General features: G+C 38.7%; 5 protein-coding genes across 6 annotated transcripts; 2 read left to right on the top strand and 3 right to left on the bottom strand.

Moving 5' to 3' along the window:
- On the bottom strand, window positions 3307–4418 carry LOC104726977 (GATA transcription factor 15-like). Its single transcript, XM_010446064.2, has 4 exons — window positions 4309–4418; window positions 4137–4195; window positions 3874–4045; window positions 3307–3777 (listed from the first exon to the last, which is right to left on the bottom strand). Exons 3-4 carry the CDS (start codon window positions 4027–4029, stop codon window positions 3520–3522), a joined length of 414 nt encoding a protein of 137 aa, XP_010444366.1. The 5' UTR covers window positions 4030–4045; window positions 4137–4195; window positions 4309–4418; the 3' UTR covers window positions 3307–3519.
- On the bottom strand, window positions 4778–6597 carry LOC104726902 (thioredoxin-like protein CITRX, chloroplastic). Its single transcript, XM_010445888.2, has 4 exons — window positions 6284–6597; window positions 5851–5973; window positions 5185–5265; window positions 4778–5093 (listed from the first exon to the last, which is right to left on the bottom strand). Exons 1-4 carry the CDS (start codon window positions 6512–6514, stop codon window positions 4977–4979), a joined length of 552 nt encoding a protein of 183 aa, XP_010444190.1. The 5' UTR covers window positions 6515–6597; the 3' UTR covers window positions 4778–4976.
- LOC104726806 (importin subunit alpha-1) lies at window positions 6786–10459 on the bottom strand. The gene is made up of 11 exons (XM_010445787.1): window positions 10046–10459; window positions 9799–9895; window positions 9606–9697; window positions 9382–9513; window positions 9082–9267; window positions 8835–8998; window positions 8667–8745; window positions 7991–8119; window positions 7755–7882; window positions 7267–7650; window positions 6786–7184 (listed from the first exon to the last, which is right to left on the bottom strand). Exons 1-10 carry the CDS (start codon window positions 10259–10261, stop codon window positions 7269–7271), a joined length of 1605 nt encoding a protein of 534 aa, XP_010444089.1. The 5' UTR covers window positions 10262–10459; the 3' UTR covers window positions 6786–7184; window positions 7267–7268.
- On the top strand, window positions 10963–11646 carry LOC104726654 (60S ribosomal protein L29-1). 2 transcript variants are annotated; one of them, XM_010445607.2, is made up of 3 exons: window positions 10963–11071; window positions 11173–11276; window positions 11379–11646. In XM_010445607.2, the coding sequence occupies exons 2-3, from the start codon at window positions 11175–11177 to the stop codon at window positions 11460–11462; spliced, it is 186 nt and encodes a 61-aa protein (XP_010443909.1). In that variant the 5' UTR covers window positions 10963–11071; window positions 11173–11174; the 3' UTR covers window positions 11463–11646. The 2 variants fall into 2 exon arrangements, with proteins under 2 accessions (XP_010443909.1, XP_010443980.1); XM_010445678.2 differs by having other exon boundaries at window positions 10981–11071; window positions 11151–11276.
- Window positions 12542–13221, top strand: LOC104726568 (60S ribosomal protein L29-2). The gene is made up of 3 exons (XM_010445489.2): window positions 12542–12651; window positions 12756–12859; window positions 12968–13221. Exons 2-3 carry the CDS (start codon window positions 12758–12760, stop codon window positions 13049–13051), a joined length of 186 nt encoding a protein of 61 aa, XP_010443791.1. The 5' UTR covers window positions 12542–12651; window positions 12756–12757; the 3' UTR covers window positions 13052–13221.

The raw sequence follows: 14089 nt of genomic DNA, 5'->3' as shown, positions 1-14089 counted from the left end.
TGTGATCGTATCTTCTCCTTTTTTTTTGTTCATCTTTTTCTTTTTCAATATTTAGATTGCCTACCTTTTTAAAACTTTCTTAAAGGAAATGTGGAAATATTAGCTGGCTAGCACGTGCGAGTAGTAAATGCCTAAATGGGTTGTTGTGGTCCCTCGCTCCCCACCAAGACGATCTAACACAAATTCGGTATAATCCGGTACAATGTTCTGACGTCTGACCTGGTTCTTCTTCTTTATTGCATTATTGGAATACTGAATTTTAGTTGACTACTGGATTATCAATCAATCCAATCCACGTCTGTCAGTATATACTATCTGAGTCTCTTTTGCGTGTGTTTTATTTATTTTTTAAATCTTCACGAGTGTCCCATTTTACTCGTTAAGGAACAAATTCAAAAGCCTAACCAGAGAGTTAACTGAGATTAAATCGCTATACCGAACCGGTCAATTGTATCTATTGGGCTAGGCTGACCTTTTAAGTTTTGGGCTTTGCTTTATAGTAACTTTGTAGCTTTTTTTTTTTTTGATCTGTACGCTTATCCCCGTCCTTCTACGCTTTTTCCTTGCCCTGTGGATTATGGATCCTCTGATGGGGGAAAAAATGATGTTTATCAAATTACTGGTAGAATTTTTTTGTTTTTTGGTACGCATTTTTTTAATTTACTTTATTTATATATTATGGTACTGTTTTGGAAAAACAAATGAATAAAGTAGGGACTAAAGTTGTTCTATGCCCTTATGAGTTGACAAAATAAAAGTTATTTTCAATTTATGTAAGTAAGTTGGTTCCAGGACTTTTTACTTTTTAGATAGGAAAATCTAGGTAAAGTTGTCGGAACCAATTCAACTCAAGATTAGTCGATTAAGGTAGGAGATGAGGAAGCTATTGTAACAATTGAACAAAAACGTTGGGCCACATGTGGTCAGCCCAAATTCATATATCCATTGTAAATTTACTTTTTTTTGGGTGAAAATCTATTTGTAAATATTATAAATGAACAAAAAATGCGAATACCAAAGGATGGGATGAATGACTCAAAACCCTTTGACCAGTCACGTGACACATATGAAAAATGTAATATATGATTCGAAATCGTCTGCTTCACATCCAACTAAGGTTACTATAGCGGCCTATAGGCCAACATACCGTGTACTGTATGCTACATTTATTGCAAATGTAGAGATCACCTCATAACATTCACATTGAGTTCAAGCTCTTTGTTGTTGTTGGTCCCCGGCGCTTTAAGAGATCTTTTTGTTACTATTATAATAACTTACAAAGCAATCTTTTTTTTTTTTTTGTTAAACTTCATTTATCAACCAAAGTACAAGAGTTTCAAAAACAAATTCCCAATTCCAACAGGAACAAGACAGACCATAATACCCGATATTATCGGATACCTACAGACAACAGATGAGATATATAAGAGAAATAAATTAAGAGAAGAGAAGAGGAAGATCGTCTTCGTGCCAGAAAAGAAAGGAGACGGTCTCTCATGGAGCGATCTATAGAGGTTCGGAGGGCGGCGAGCGTTGAGGAGCTACCGGAGAATATCCTTGAGTTTCGCTCTTTCCAAACCAAGTAGACCGTTGACTAAGGCAGTAGCTTGAGAAGAGTAGCTGAGGACGCAAGATGGGGCTGTTGGGGGAGCAAAATCCAGTCAGCAACCGCATGGAGGTCTTCAGGAGGGTGTGGTAGGATCTTTCCAGCAAAGAATCGCCAAATTACAGCAGAGAAGGGACACTGAAAAAATAAATGTTCATGTGTCTCGATGCCACCAGAGCATAGGACACAGTCAGGAGGGACTGCCATACCCCATCTACGCAGACGATCCCGAGTGGGTAAACGAGCGAGAAAAGCCATCCAGGTTACAAGAGAAAACCGTGGCACATATTCCTTAAACCAGACAACACTCGCCCATGGAATGAGAGGGGAGCTTGCACGAATTTGGTTCCATGTTTCTTTGGAAGAGAAGGAGGAGAGAAAGACTCCAGCTGCGTTCCTCCAAAGATAAGTATCTGGTCCATCTGTAGCCAGAGGAGCAGGGATGGACATTAAAGCAACCAAAAGAGACTGCACATTATCTGATCTAGCCGGTGGCAACATCCAATTTCCATTTCGTACAGCCTCCGCAATTCGTGCATCCGCTCTAACCCGTAGAGATCTAAGTCCAGCAGATCCAATGAACCTTATTAGTTGGCCAAACTCAGTCCAGGTATCGTACCAAAACGAAGCAGTGCAGCCATTGCCAACCTCGCATTTCAAGAAGTCAATAACAGTAGGCTTCAGGTGAAGGAGACTATTTATTGCCTTTGAGAAGCGGCTCGAAGCCACAATGACCCAATAGCTTTTCCGATTAAACACATTTGCCTTGAGCCACGCAACCCAGAGAGACCCAGAATTGACAAAGAAGTTCCAAACCTGCTTGAGTCTGAAAACAATCTCAAACTCTTCCAACAAACGGATGCCAAGGCCACCTTCCTCTTTAGGTTTACACACTGCCTTCCACGCAACACGAGCTCCTGTAGCTGAAGCTACTCTGTTCTTCCACAGAAAAGCCGCGCACAGAGAGTCAACCTTTGCATAAAAATGCTTTGGCAACGTGAAAACACAGCTCCAAAAGTTGACCAATCCGTAAATGACCGAAGAGATCAACTTAATTTTTCCGGCAAAGGAGAGGGATTTTGCAGTCCAAGAGTGTAGCTTACTAGTTATCTTCTCCAGAAAAGGTTGTAAGGTCGCTAGCGAGATGCGAGAAGGAAGGAGAGGGAGACCCAAATATCTTGTGGGAAAAGCACCCTGGGTTATGCCCGCAAAGGCACTCAGCTCTGTCGCCTCTGCTTCAGTGTAAACTCAGAAAAATATTTATGACTTTGTAGGGTTCACATCCAGCCCAGAAAACGTCTTAAACTCCCTCACATACAAAGCAATCTTTAGATATCCATATCCCTTTTACTTTCGAAATGATTGGAAACAACAAACACCACCCAGCAAATTTAAACTCTAGAGTCTTGTATGGGTCTTTGGTGCCCAACGAAGATTTGTTTTTTTTTTTTTTTGAATTTACATGATCATTCTTCTAAGTAAGGTTTTCCTTTATTAAAAACAACAAAAATGGAATTAGGGAGGGAAAGTACATGGGAAAGTTTGGTTCTTTTCACTTGAAAAGAAGCGGCAAATTCGAACATCACAAATTTAGCTTAATTTTTTTTATATAAAAAAGACACAAAACTATGTGCTTGACAGATAGGCAGTCTCCTCCATTCTTGTCCTAATAAAGACAAATGCTTCCAATAAAATAAGGATTGTTCAAGTAAGAAAATTATCTTATCTTTGACCTTTCATTCTTCTCCAGAGATTGATCACACACACATACAAACCAACCAGTGATACAAAATTTGAAAATTTTGAAGTTAATTCAACAACGCAAAACACGAACAAAAATTACACAATTAACAACATATCCTACAAAAATTAACCATTATTGATAAAGGTGAGATCTAAGAAAATAATTCGGTTTAAGCGTAAACGGAAGAAGCATAAGAGAGAGCCATGAGTAACACGGCGGCTTGCTCATCTTCGCCGAGTTTATTCCCAGCCGTTGTTGATCTCTGCATCATCACTTCTCTCCCCAATTCCATCAATCTCTGTTTCAACGAATCACCCAACTTTGGATTCTTCTTCTTCATCTTCATCTTCATCTTATCTTCTGATCTGTTTGAGATCACTGTTCTTCTTTTCTTCGTGTTTCTGATCCCGCATGCGTTACAAAGCGACTACACAAATTCAATTGAAATAGATCAGATCAGATCGGTCCGGATCGGATCGGAATCGTTTAAGTTTCAAGATCGGGAAGAGAGAGAGAATAAAACCTTGGGACCGGCGGGACCGCTTCGCCAAAGAGGGGTTTTGTTAGTACCACAAATGGCACAGCTCTTCTTCTCGTTGCTGCTAATACCTCCTCCATTACTGTTGCTACTGCTGCTACTGCTGTGTTCTTCGATCGAATCTACTGATGTTGTTCCCATATTCTGATTCGAACACCTAAACAAACACATAAAGTAAACCGTTTAATCGGATCAGTAATAGAGAGAAGAGAGATCAAAAAGCAAGAAGAAGGAATCAGATCACTCACTTTAACGGTTGGATCTAGCATTACCAAAAAAACTTCGTCTCCGATATCTGGATCGTGAACTGGTTGTCAATTCGAGAAGATATGAATTACAAACAGAGAGATCAGAGTATAGAGAAGAAAGAGATAAAGAGTTGAGAAAGAAGATCAAAGAGACGAGTGGATCAGGGGATACCGAAAAATTTTTGAATCTTGAAAGTCGAAACAGAGAGAGAGAGAGAGTGAGTGAGTGTCAGAGGATAAACAGAGATTATTAATTTATATTTTGTTTTTTTTTTGGGTTCAAAGAAACGAACGAACCAACAGCCGCACATAACTAAACCAATTATAAAATGGAAATTTTGGCCCGGCTAAGCTAAATCCTAGTTTTAATTTTAATGCCTAATGACGAAATTACCCCTAATTCTTCCTCTTAAGATCATTTTAGTGCCACCCGCCAAATATTCCCCAAATCCTGATTGAGAAAAACTTTCGCATAATTTGGGCGCCATTTCGAAGTGGCGTGGTGCTTTTTTTTTTTAATAATAATAATGGTGTTTAATCAATAGTATTATAATTGCGTTTGTAATTAAGAAATGGGAAAAGTCTTTAATGACGTCACCCGTGATTTAGATACTAGATAGATGTGCGGCAAAACTTCGATCTGATCAGATCAACAGCTCATAACTAACATTGCATACATGTAAAAATAATGTCTTTAAAAGATTACATCCTTCATCTATGAAAACCTCAGATGACATTTTTCTCTCAAATGCAAAACATAATTCAGTACCAAATCCTAAATTACACCGAATTCTATTCAAATCCTAAACGCCCCAAGACAAGTGTTTCTGAGAAAGACTTTCACATCTCGTTGTCAATGATATCGCGCATCATCTGTAATGGAATTAGTCCTTCTGTCCTTATTGCATCTTTGCTTGGGTCAGGACTGATGAACAATAATGTTGGTAACCCCCGAACCTGCATCACAAATATTTTTTTTGGTTATTGTCATGAGTTACATTGTTACTGCTGCAAGGAGATCAGAACCTGCAAGTTACAGTTTGTTTACCTGCATGTCGCGTGCAAACTCGTACTCATCATCTGTATCAACCTTCACAATTATTGCATTTCTCTCGTACTCTACTGCCAGCTGTTTAACAAAGAGCATAACTATTTTCACACGAGTGCAATGAGATTTGCAGAGTAAAAGCGGGTAGATAAAGCTAATCAAGAAGTAGATAGATGCTCACAATTCAAAACAAGTCTTTTGAAAATGTAGGATGGGTGAAACAGTAATTAAGATTGGAACCGGTAAACTCATATACTGTACATAATTCATCAAAGAACTAAACCATAGAAGAGACTTGATTAATGAGAAGGGTCTTTCAACTCTCGTCCATTGCCAAACCAAGACCATAAACAAATCCAGAAGGCCTTTTAATACATTTTGATAGCTCCTGTCTAAACATTGCCAAACGGTAAGGTTTGTTGCTGAGCTAGCAAAGCTACAATTCACTGCCCAACTCCTAGGCTAGTTACGATAGTTCTACACTAGACTTAGTAATAAGACCTTATCATAAACCATCACATTTCAAGATCTAGGTAAAATATAACGAAAAACCAGTAACAAGAACCATTGTTTGTAAATATATAAGCATTCATTCTAGAGTCTACAGATGAAGCAAATGAAATGGAGAATGTATAAAAAGATGAGTTATGAGAATCCATATGGTACCATTTCTAGTTCCTGGGCCATCAAGATACAAGGTCCACACCATGTCGCATAAAAATCTACAATCAAGGGCACCTCCCTGTCTCCTTTCACCAGTTCTTGAAGTTCTTGAGCTGAGAATTTCTTCTGCCAAACCATAGGCAAAGGAAAAAAAAAACATCCAACGATCAGTAAAGCTCCCACTTGATGGTCTCAAGAGTTATCCATAAGATTCAAATTAAGGAATCTTAATCCTGAAGCATTTGATAAAAGCTACCATATATCATTCTTATATTAATTACATGAATGCTCAGCTTCTGGGCAAGATGAAATTTTGCGTCCCACCAATTCAATTTCCCAGAGAGACGAAAAGAGAAATCGTAAAACGAAAACAAACATGAAAAAATTACGAAATCTAACAAAGACAATATGTGAGCGAGAGAGAAATTGGCCGTACCACAAGATAATCTTCTCTAACAAACTTTCCGCGAGGAGGAGGACAGAGAAGCTTCCGCGGGCGCGTCAACGGAGAGATGGGAAAGTTTCCGGCGGTAGAGGAGGAGAACGACGAGGCTACCGGTGGGATTTCCCTCCGGAGAAAGAGAGACGACGGAGCATGAATGGAGGATAGAACCGGCGACAACGGGATGTTGATGTGTGGAAGAGTTCTGGACTGAACAAGAGCCATTTTCGATAACTGCAATAATGATTTCAGTTTTCGCCTTTTGAGGGGTTTTAGACGATAAGGCAATTGAACAACAGTGTTTTACTTTTTTTGTACTTGGACGATAGTGAACTAGTTCTTGTCTTTGTACACTTTTTATTTACGGCTCAGGTAAAGTCAATTTTATTTTACTCAATGCAGTTTTCAAGACTTAATTCTATATTTTAAATATTCTGCAAAAAAAACGATCAACTTATTCACTGCAAGATTCGAGTCTCTTAGCTCGAAGATAAACTCCTGTAAATCAAAGACACCAAAAGCGCTATTTGTTTTCCACAAATTTTAGACCAAAAGGTTTGTGGTTACATATTTTACCGACATACAAATTGTTGTGAACACAAAACAAAAAATCAAAGACTCCAGTGTAAAATGTATAACCCTCCAAAATTTAAAAACAACACAAAAGTAGACTCACGACCGGTGTGTGTATACCGGTCTTTTCAAAAAAAAAAAAAATATAGCTCTGGGGACTGGACAATGAAACCATACACTTTCTGAGACCCTTTACTTTTAAACCGACCACCCGGAATAGCCCTCCCAGACCAGACAAGGGTTATAACCCCGGCAATGAAACTAGACTCTGACTGACTCTGACTTTTCATCATTCTCAAGCTGCAAGCTTCCAGTTCCATTCCTGTGGGTTTGTGTGTTTCATATCTTAACATCAGATTTTGTAGGTTTTCATGTTAGAAAGTTGAAGGGTTTTTACTTCTTACCTTCAGCTGAAGTTAAATCCCCCGGATGGAACCGGAGCTTGGTTGCCTCCAAACTGGAACCCAGCCTGAGAACCATCAACACCTGGAGGTTGTGGTGTCTCCTCATCTTCGTCTTCAAGCCAGTATGCCTCCAGAATTTTAACAGCCTTCTCGTAGATCTCCTGGTTGTCATGGCTCTGAAGGTTCTCGATCTTTTCTAACCCTTCTGCATCATCAATCAGCTGAGCGTAATAGTTCATGTCCCCTGTGTTACCTAAGTTCTTCTCTGCCTCTCCAACCTTCAAAATGTTTTCCAATCCTTCAAGGCAGACAGTTATGATTCTTGGATCTGGGCATACCAGGAGATCACATAATGGTTTTATGCATCCTTGCTGCACCAGGTATCTGTAATAACCAACGGGAACAGAAAATTAGTATATAGACCCATAGTAATTTTTAACTGCGAAGTAACTAGAAGTTAAGAAGAGGTAAAGAATACAGTGACATACTTGATTTGATCATGAGATCCACCTGAAGTTGCATTTGAAATTGCCCATGCAGCTTCTTTCTTAATGTCAAATTCAGCATTTTGAAGTAGATTGACCAAAGGGGTAATCAGATTAGCGTCAACTACTGTCTGCAACCATTGGAAAAACAACAAGATTTAAACACAACTAGTAATGTTAAAAAGGTTCTGGATGGACAACTGTAGAACACACATGATGAAACAGTAGCAACTGTGCACCTGGATCTGGTCTTTGTTGCCTGCTGTGATGTTTGAAATCGTCCAGCAAGCTTCCTTCTTGATGCTTTTCTTATAGTTTTGAGTTAGAAGGTTGGCAAGACAAGGTAGAGCACCGCTATTGATCACCCACTGGAGAACAAGTTCATTGGATTTCTCAAGTAAAACGACGTAAGATATTTTTCAGATGTATAAAAGTCGGCTTAGATAGATTACGGAAAAACAAATTTCAACCAAAAATTAATTGCAACAAAAAATATGACACAAGCAACATATAACAAAAACGGCATTGCATATCTACTAATATGGACAGAGTGGCACAGAGGGAGGGTCAAGTAATAAGCATTCAACCCTCCCACTGTCTTGATGAAAGGTTGGCTATGAGAGAACAACAAGCGGGTAGCACGCAATTGGCCAACACTTCATCGTATATACCAGTCTTTGATTAAATGTATGCATGGTATATATCACTAGAAATTGTTTCTGCTATCATATCAATTATAAAAGTTCTAGTCGTATTTTGAACCAATTCGGTAATTCCTAAAGGCCAAAGGATTCTCATAATTAATTGATGTGCTTATAACCAAAGCTAACTTCACCAAAAGCAAAAGGTATACTATCATATACGATGCAGAGAAGTACTGTGAGAACTTCAGTAGACAGGATTTTGATATCATACCTGCGTTTGTTGATCATCTCCAGTGACTATATTCCCGACGGTGCGAAGTGCAGGAATTAACACAGATGGAGAAGGATGGCTGAAATATCAAGAGCACGGTGTCAAGTTAATTATCAACACATGTATGGTGGGGGCAGAAAATAAAGAGAGTTAAAGAAGTTTACTGACAGGAGATGTTCAACAAGTCTTGGAACAACACCGGCCTCGATAACAGTCTGGATTTTGTCATTGGTCCCATCAGAGAGGTATGAGAGAGCCCAACAGGCATCTGTCAAGACTTCTTCATCGTTCGAATGAATTAGTCGTTCAAGGGCTGGAAGAGCGGGTTTCACCTGTTAATCATGCTTCATATGTTAAAAGAATACTAAACAGAAACATTCAAGAAACAAGCCTGGACGGGAAAAAGTTAGAAGACCTGGTCAAAGTGAGGCTGAGGCTTGCCACGACAGAAGTTTGACAAGGTCCAGGTAGCATTTCGAAGCATGGACAATTTGGCATGCTCATTAAGCTGACCGAGCAGCGGTACTAGTGCCCCGTAACTAAGAACAAGATCACGGCACTGTGGTGAATCACCAGCAACGTTACCCAACGCCCATACAGCCTGCAAGTTAGCACGCAATCTCATGATCAATATCTTACAAATTGCATAATTTCCCATGATTCAGTAATCATCAGAAGACCCATACTAAATGATAAAAGATTCGAAGTTCCATACCTGCTCACGGACATCATCGCTAGGGGAAGCAAGAAGCTGGACAAAGATTGGAACAGCATCGTGATCAATTACAACCTTTGTGTGATCCGAGGTTCCAGATGCAATGTTTGTCAGAGCCCAAGCTGCCTCAAACTAAAAACGATCAAAGAAAAACAAAATTCAGAATAGAGAAGATTCCAACGAAGATTGAATCAAGTAAAAGAGGCAAGACTGTTCTTCTTCACCTGAATCGCCGGGTGCTCCTCTTTCTTAAGAAACTCAACAAACCGAGGAACAACACCAGCACCTATCACTTCCTCAATTGGAGGACTCCTCTCTATGCAAAAACACAACACAGACAGAGAGATACAACAGTTAAAAGAATACGTAATAACAAAACGCATAACAAAGAGAGAATTAAGAATACAAAATAAGTACCAATAGAGAGAAGCTTCCTGAACTGAGTAGTGGACTCAAGCTGCAAGGCAGGATCATCGGACCAAATCCCAGCAACCATATCCGGTAAACTCTCCAACTACAATGGAATTTTACAAGCCAATCATCAACCCTAAACAATAAAACAAGTAGACAGAATCCAAGAAACCCTAAAACCCTAAAAAAAAAGTTGGACTCCAGGAACAATCGAACGAATCCAAAAAAAAAAAAAAAACCCAGAATTTTGTACCTTCTTAGAGGCGGCATGAGGAGCGGAGGAAGCTAGAGGGAAATCCTGAAGAGCTTGCATACCTTCACGTCTCTTCTTCATCAAACTCTCCTCACGCTTGCTTTTACGGATCTCAACCATGTTGTCTTCCCTCCTCCGTCTTCCTTCCTCAGCATCCACCGCAACTTTGTACCGGTTCCGGCGAACCTCCGTCCTAGCGTTGGGTCTCAGCGACATGATTGATGACTCTTAAAGGTAGGTCGACTAGGAAAAAATCTGATAACGGGATAGAACTTAACTCGATCGATGAATACAGACACACGCTCACAGTGGTTTTGTGTATATGCGGAGGAGAGCAAATTAAAACAAAAATAAAAACCCTAAAAAATTGATTTGGGAGTGAAAAAGTGAAGAAAGAGTTAAGAAAAAAGAGGCAGCGAGAGAGAGAGAGAGAGAGAAAGAGGGACCATTTATTTGTTCCCAATTTATAAATGCTATAAAGGAAAAGAACATTCATTTATTTACGATTTTGCCACTCTTTATTTATGCATATTATCTATCTGTATTTTCTGTAATAATAATAAGGTTATTTACATAATTAATCCTAAGATTTTATGACAAAAAAACGGCTGAAAAGCAATAGAGATCAAATAGATGTAATGTATAGATTTGTTACATTTAATGGGGAAAAGGAGTAAACAGCCAAATAAATTTAAGAAATACTGGATATTGGTTATGTAATTGGCTTAATGGATTAAATGTATTTTTCCCAGTTTACAACAATTTCGACGGTAAAAACAAGCTTTTTTATATACACCAGTTCACGTTTCTATATACAGTCCATGACTTTGGGTTAGTTATATGGGCTTTTATGATTAATAACGAGACAGATTTATAGGCCCATATATGATTTATGAGGGCACCTTGGTCATTCACGTTTGACTATAAATCCAACCAAATTAGGGTTTTGTTGCAGAGCCGTATTTGTATCGCTGAAAGCAAACCCTAGCCGAGCAGATCTCTCTCTCTCTCTCTCGCCTCACTCAGGTTTGCTTATTTCTTATATATCCTTCCGATCTGTGCTCTTTTTCTATCAGTTGTTTCGTTTCGTGATTGAATTGAATAGTTGTGCGGTGGCCTTGTCTCAGAAATGGCCAAGTCGAAGAATCACACGGCGCATAACCAGTCGGCGAAAGCCCATAAGAATGGAATCAAGAAGCCAAGGAGACACCGTCACACCCCAACCAGAGGAGTAAGTCTCTTATTACTACTTTTAACTTAAAACGATATCAGATTTCAGTTTTAGTTTCAGAGTTTGATTTGAACCCTCTCTTTTGTCTGAAATGTGTTTTAGATGGACCCTAAGTTCCTGAGGAACCAGAGGTACGCAAGGAAGCACAACGTTAAGGGCGGCGAGAATGCTAGCGCTGAGGAATAAGCTTCTTTGTTTTTTTATATTATCTGTGAGGCATTTCTAAGTTTTTATGAATTTTGAGACTTTTTCTTAGACAAAGGAACCAATTCACTTTCCCCTTTTGAATATGTTTACTCTATGTTGGTTAAGTTTGTGTACTCTCTCTCATATCCTGGCCTTAATTTTGATTTCATCAGTGTTTTCTATTCATCTGCGATTTATGCCCAATTCGTTAGTTGTTACGTTTGTTCGTATGTTCTTCTTAGTATGTTTGTGAAATCTGGAGTCCGGATGCCGAATTTGATCTACGATCTACATTTTTTGCTACTGTTAGTAGATAGTGAGTGGTTATAAACACCATATGGTTTCATTTTCCCGGTAGTGTTACAAATTTATGCAGTTTGGTTTGTGTACCACCCAGATCATTTTGCCCTTTCGAATATGTCAACCCTTGTTTGTGTTAGTTTTGCCATTAGAGTGATGACCATTTGTACTTTTTTTATTAGGTATATCCGTTTATGTGTCTTGATCGACCTTTACTGTCCAGTTAAATGGCGAGAATTTGTCCTAATTTGGTAGTCTTTGAAAATTTGTGTATCAATTTATATCCTCATGCATCGAGTCTTGGCATAAACGTCAACATTTTGGCTAAAATCTTAAATCTAGTTTCAAAACGCCTATATAAGCTCGTGTAGAGGTTTTCTATTACTTGTCTCTCTATATCTGTGATAGTCGATAGATCTTATATCAAGGTCAAGCCACATGGCTATTAGATATTTGATACTTCCTGCGTAAAGTATCCCATATGGCCGTAACACGTTAGAGAATCATATATATCTCAAGGAAATATCTATCAAATCTTGTTTTTTCAGCATACATCTTCTAGTCCTAAAAGAGTTGGAAACAATAATTGTGTGTTTGAAAATGACCACTGATGTTATGTGAGTTGAAATCTCCTAAGATAATATGTACTCGTTGAAGTGAAATCAACCTTAAATTCGCAACATTTGCTACACAGCGTTAGTACGTTATCTTTGGTCATTTAGCGGTCCCTGTAGGCCTGTACTACTATTTTGGGGTGTAGACAATTTAAAACAGGCCATATTTTAAGGCCCATATATTATCTATTAGGGCACTTTGGTGATTTTAAAACCCATCCCTTTTCGCGGAAAGCAACTCTGTCTCTCCTCTCGATCTCTCACCCCTTGCTCAGGTTAGCTTCTTATGTCTGGCCGATCTCTGGAGATAAGTTGACTACTTCTGTTTTTTTTTGGTTTGTTTCGTTCGTTACTGATTAGTATCGTGGGCTTGTGACAGAGATGGCCAAGTCGAAGAATCACACGGCGCACAATCAGTCTGCCAAGGCGCATAAGAACGGAATCAAGAAGCCAAGGAGGCACCGTCACACCCCAACCAGAGGAGTAAGTCTCCGATTGCATTTTCAGTCTAATTATTGATCCAGATTCTGATTTTAGTTTCTGGGTTTGATTTGCTTCGTCTTCTTTTTTTTTTTTTGTAAAATGTTATAGATGGACCCTAAGTTCCTGAGGAACCAGAGGTATGCAAGGAAGCACAACGTCAAGAGCGGCGAGAATGCTAGTGTTGAAGAATAGATCTTTTGATCGTCTTCTGATTGACATTTTGAGGTTCTTCATCTTATGAAATTTATGACTTTTTTCTTCTTAAGACAAAGGAACCAATGTAATATCAGTGATTGTTCATTTCAGATTCTCTTATCTTGCGAGTTACTTGATTTTGATACAATTATTTTCACTTGTTCGTTTATGTTCATGTAAGACGTAGAATCTGAAAATTGAACTGGACTTAGGTTTGTCTAGCCTTGTGACTTGGAATAGTTTTATTCAGCAATGCCTGCTGTTACATTTTTAGGTTATGATTTCGTGAAAAATGGTGTACTGGTTCTATTTTCTCTCTAGTCTTATGAAAATAACCCTTGTTAAAAAGTCTTTGTTTGTCAACTCCCTGTTGCCAATACGTCAAAGATTAAATTCTTAATTTGGTACATTGATTGGAAAATATGTGTAGACGCCAAACCATAGTTTCTCAAATTGGTCAATTTGGGGAAATTGTAAGATTAAATAAATTTTTATTTGTGTGTGGTTTTATTATGAAAACAAATTAATAAAGCGATGATGATGACGAAAGAACCCTTAGTTTAAGGCAAAGCAGCAGCTACAACACGATGTCGAGGTTTCGATTCCTTCGTCTCCCTCGCCTTTTTTAGTTTGGACTTCGGATAGATCTACCAACAACCTAAAGCCACGTGGTTATTTCTTTGACCACATAAGCCTATGCACCTTCAGTGCTTCACTAATCTCACGCGGCATAACTATGAAAGCCGCACCTGGCGTTTTCTGATTGGATTTAACTTGTTTTTACACAGACAAAACATCTCAGCTCGTCATTATTTCTACGTCACAGGCTGTCATTTTTAAAGAGAGCGAGCCAACTCGCGGTAAGGGAGCGCGTGGAGAACGCTGTATGGCTTTTTAGTGAATAAAGATGATTATTGAGGGCATACTTGGAATTTGGTTTCATAACGTATGAAGAATTATATTATTTTTTCTGCTGCTTTAATTTTTTTTTTTTTTTTTTTTTTTTTTTTTTTTTTTTTTCCTTTTTTTTTTTTT

This window comes from Camelina sativa, chromosome 1 (assembly GCF_000633955.1).
Source record: "Camelina sativa cultivar DH55 chromosome 1, Cs, whole genome shotgun sequence".
Lineage (NCBI taxonomy): Eukaryota > Viridiplantae > Streptophyta > Magnoliopsida > Brassicales > Brassicaceae > Camelina > Camelina sativa.
Note: the sequence above shows the minus strand (reverse complement) of the source record. Positions and strands in the feature narration are given on the sequence as shown.

Bases quoted from the DNA above. Each gene is read 5' to 3' on its own strand.
- LOC104726806 (XM_010445787.1), bottom strand. From the start codon at position 10,261: ATGTCGCTGAGACCCAACGCTAGGACGGAGGTTCGCCGGAACCGGTAC. The intron at 9,698-9,798 runs GTACTTATTTTG...GTTTTTGCATAG, and splicing joins CAGGAAGCTTCTCTCTATTG to AGAGGAGTCCTCCAATTGAG. The intron at 7,651-7,754 runs GTATGTCACTGT...TGGTTATTACAG, and splicing joins GGATCTCATGATCAAATCAA to ATACCTGGTGCAGCAAGGAT.
- LOC104726977 (XM_010446064.2), bottom strand. From the start codon at position 4,029: ATGGGAACAACATCAGTAGATTCGATCGAAGAACACAGCAGTAGCAGC. The intron at 3,778-3,873 runs GTTTTATTCTCT...GAATTTGTGTAG, and splicing joins GCGGTCCCGCCGGTCCCAAG to TCGCTTTGTAACGCATGCGG.
- LOC104726654 (XM_010445607.2), top strand. From the start codon at position 11,175: ATGGCCAAGTCGAAGAATCACACGGCGCATAACCAGTCGGCGAAAGCC. The intron at 11,277-11,378 runs GTAAGTCTCTTA...AATGTGTTTTAG, and splicing joins GTCACACCCCAACCAGAGGA to ATGGACCCTAAGTTCCTGAG.
- LOC104726568 (XM_010445489.2), top strand. From the start codon at position 12,758: ATGGCCAAGTCGAAGAATCACACGGCGCACAATCAGTCTGCCAAGGCG. The intron at 12,860-12,967 runs GTAAGTCTCCGA...AAAATGTTATAG, and splicing joins GTCACACCCCAACCAGAGGA to ATGGACCCTAAGTTCCTGAG.
- LOC104726902 (XM_010445888.2), bottom strand. From the start codon at position 6,514: ATGGCTCTTGTTCAGTCCAGAACTCTTCCACACATCAACATCCCGTTG. The intron at 5,266-5,850 runs GTACCATATGGA...TTTGTTAAACAG, and splicing joins TGGCCCAGGAACTAGAAATG to CTGGCAGTAGAGTACGAGAG. The intron at 5,094-5,184 runs GTAAACAAACTG...TTTGTGATGCAG, and splicing joins AGTTTGCACGCGACATGCAG to GTTCGGGGGTTACCAACATT.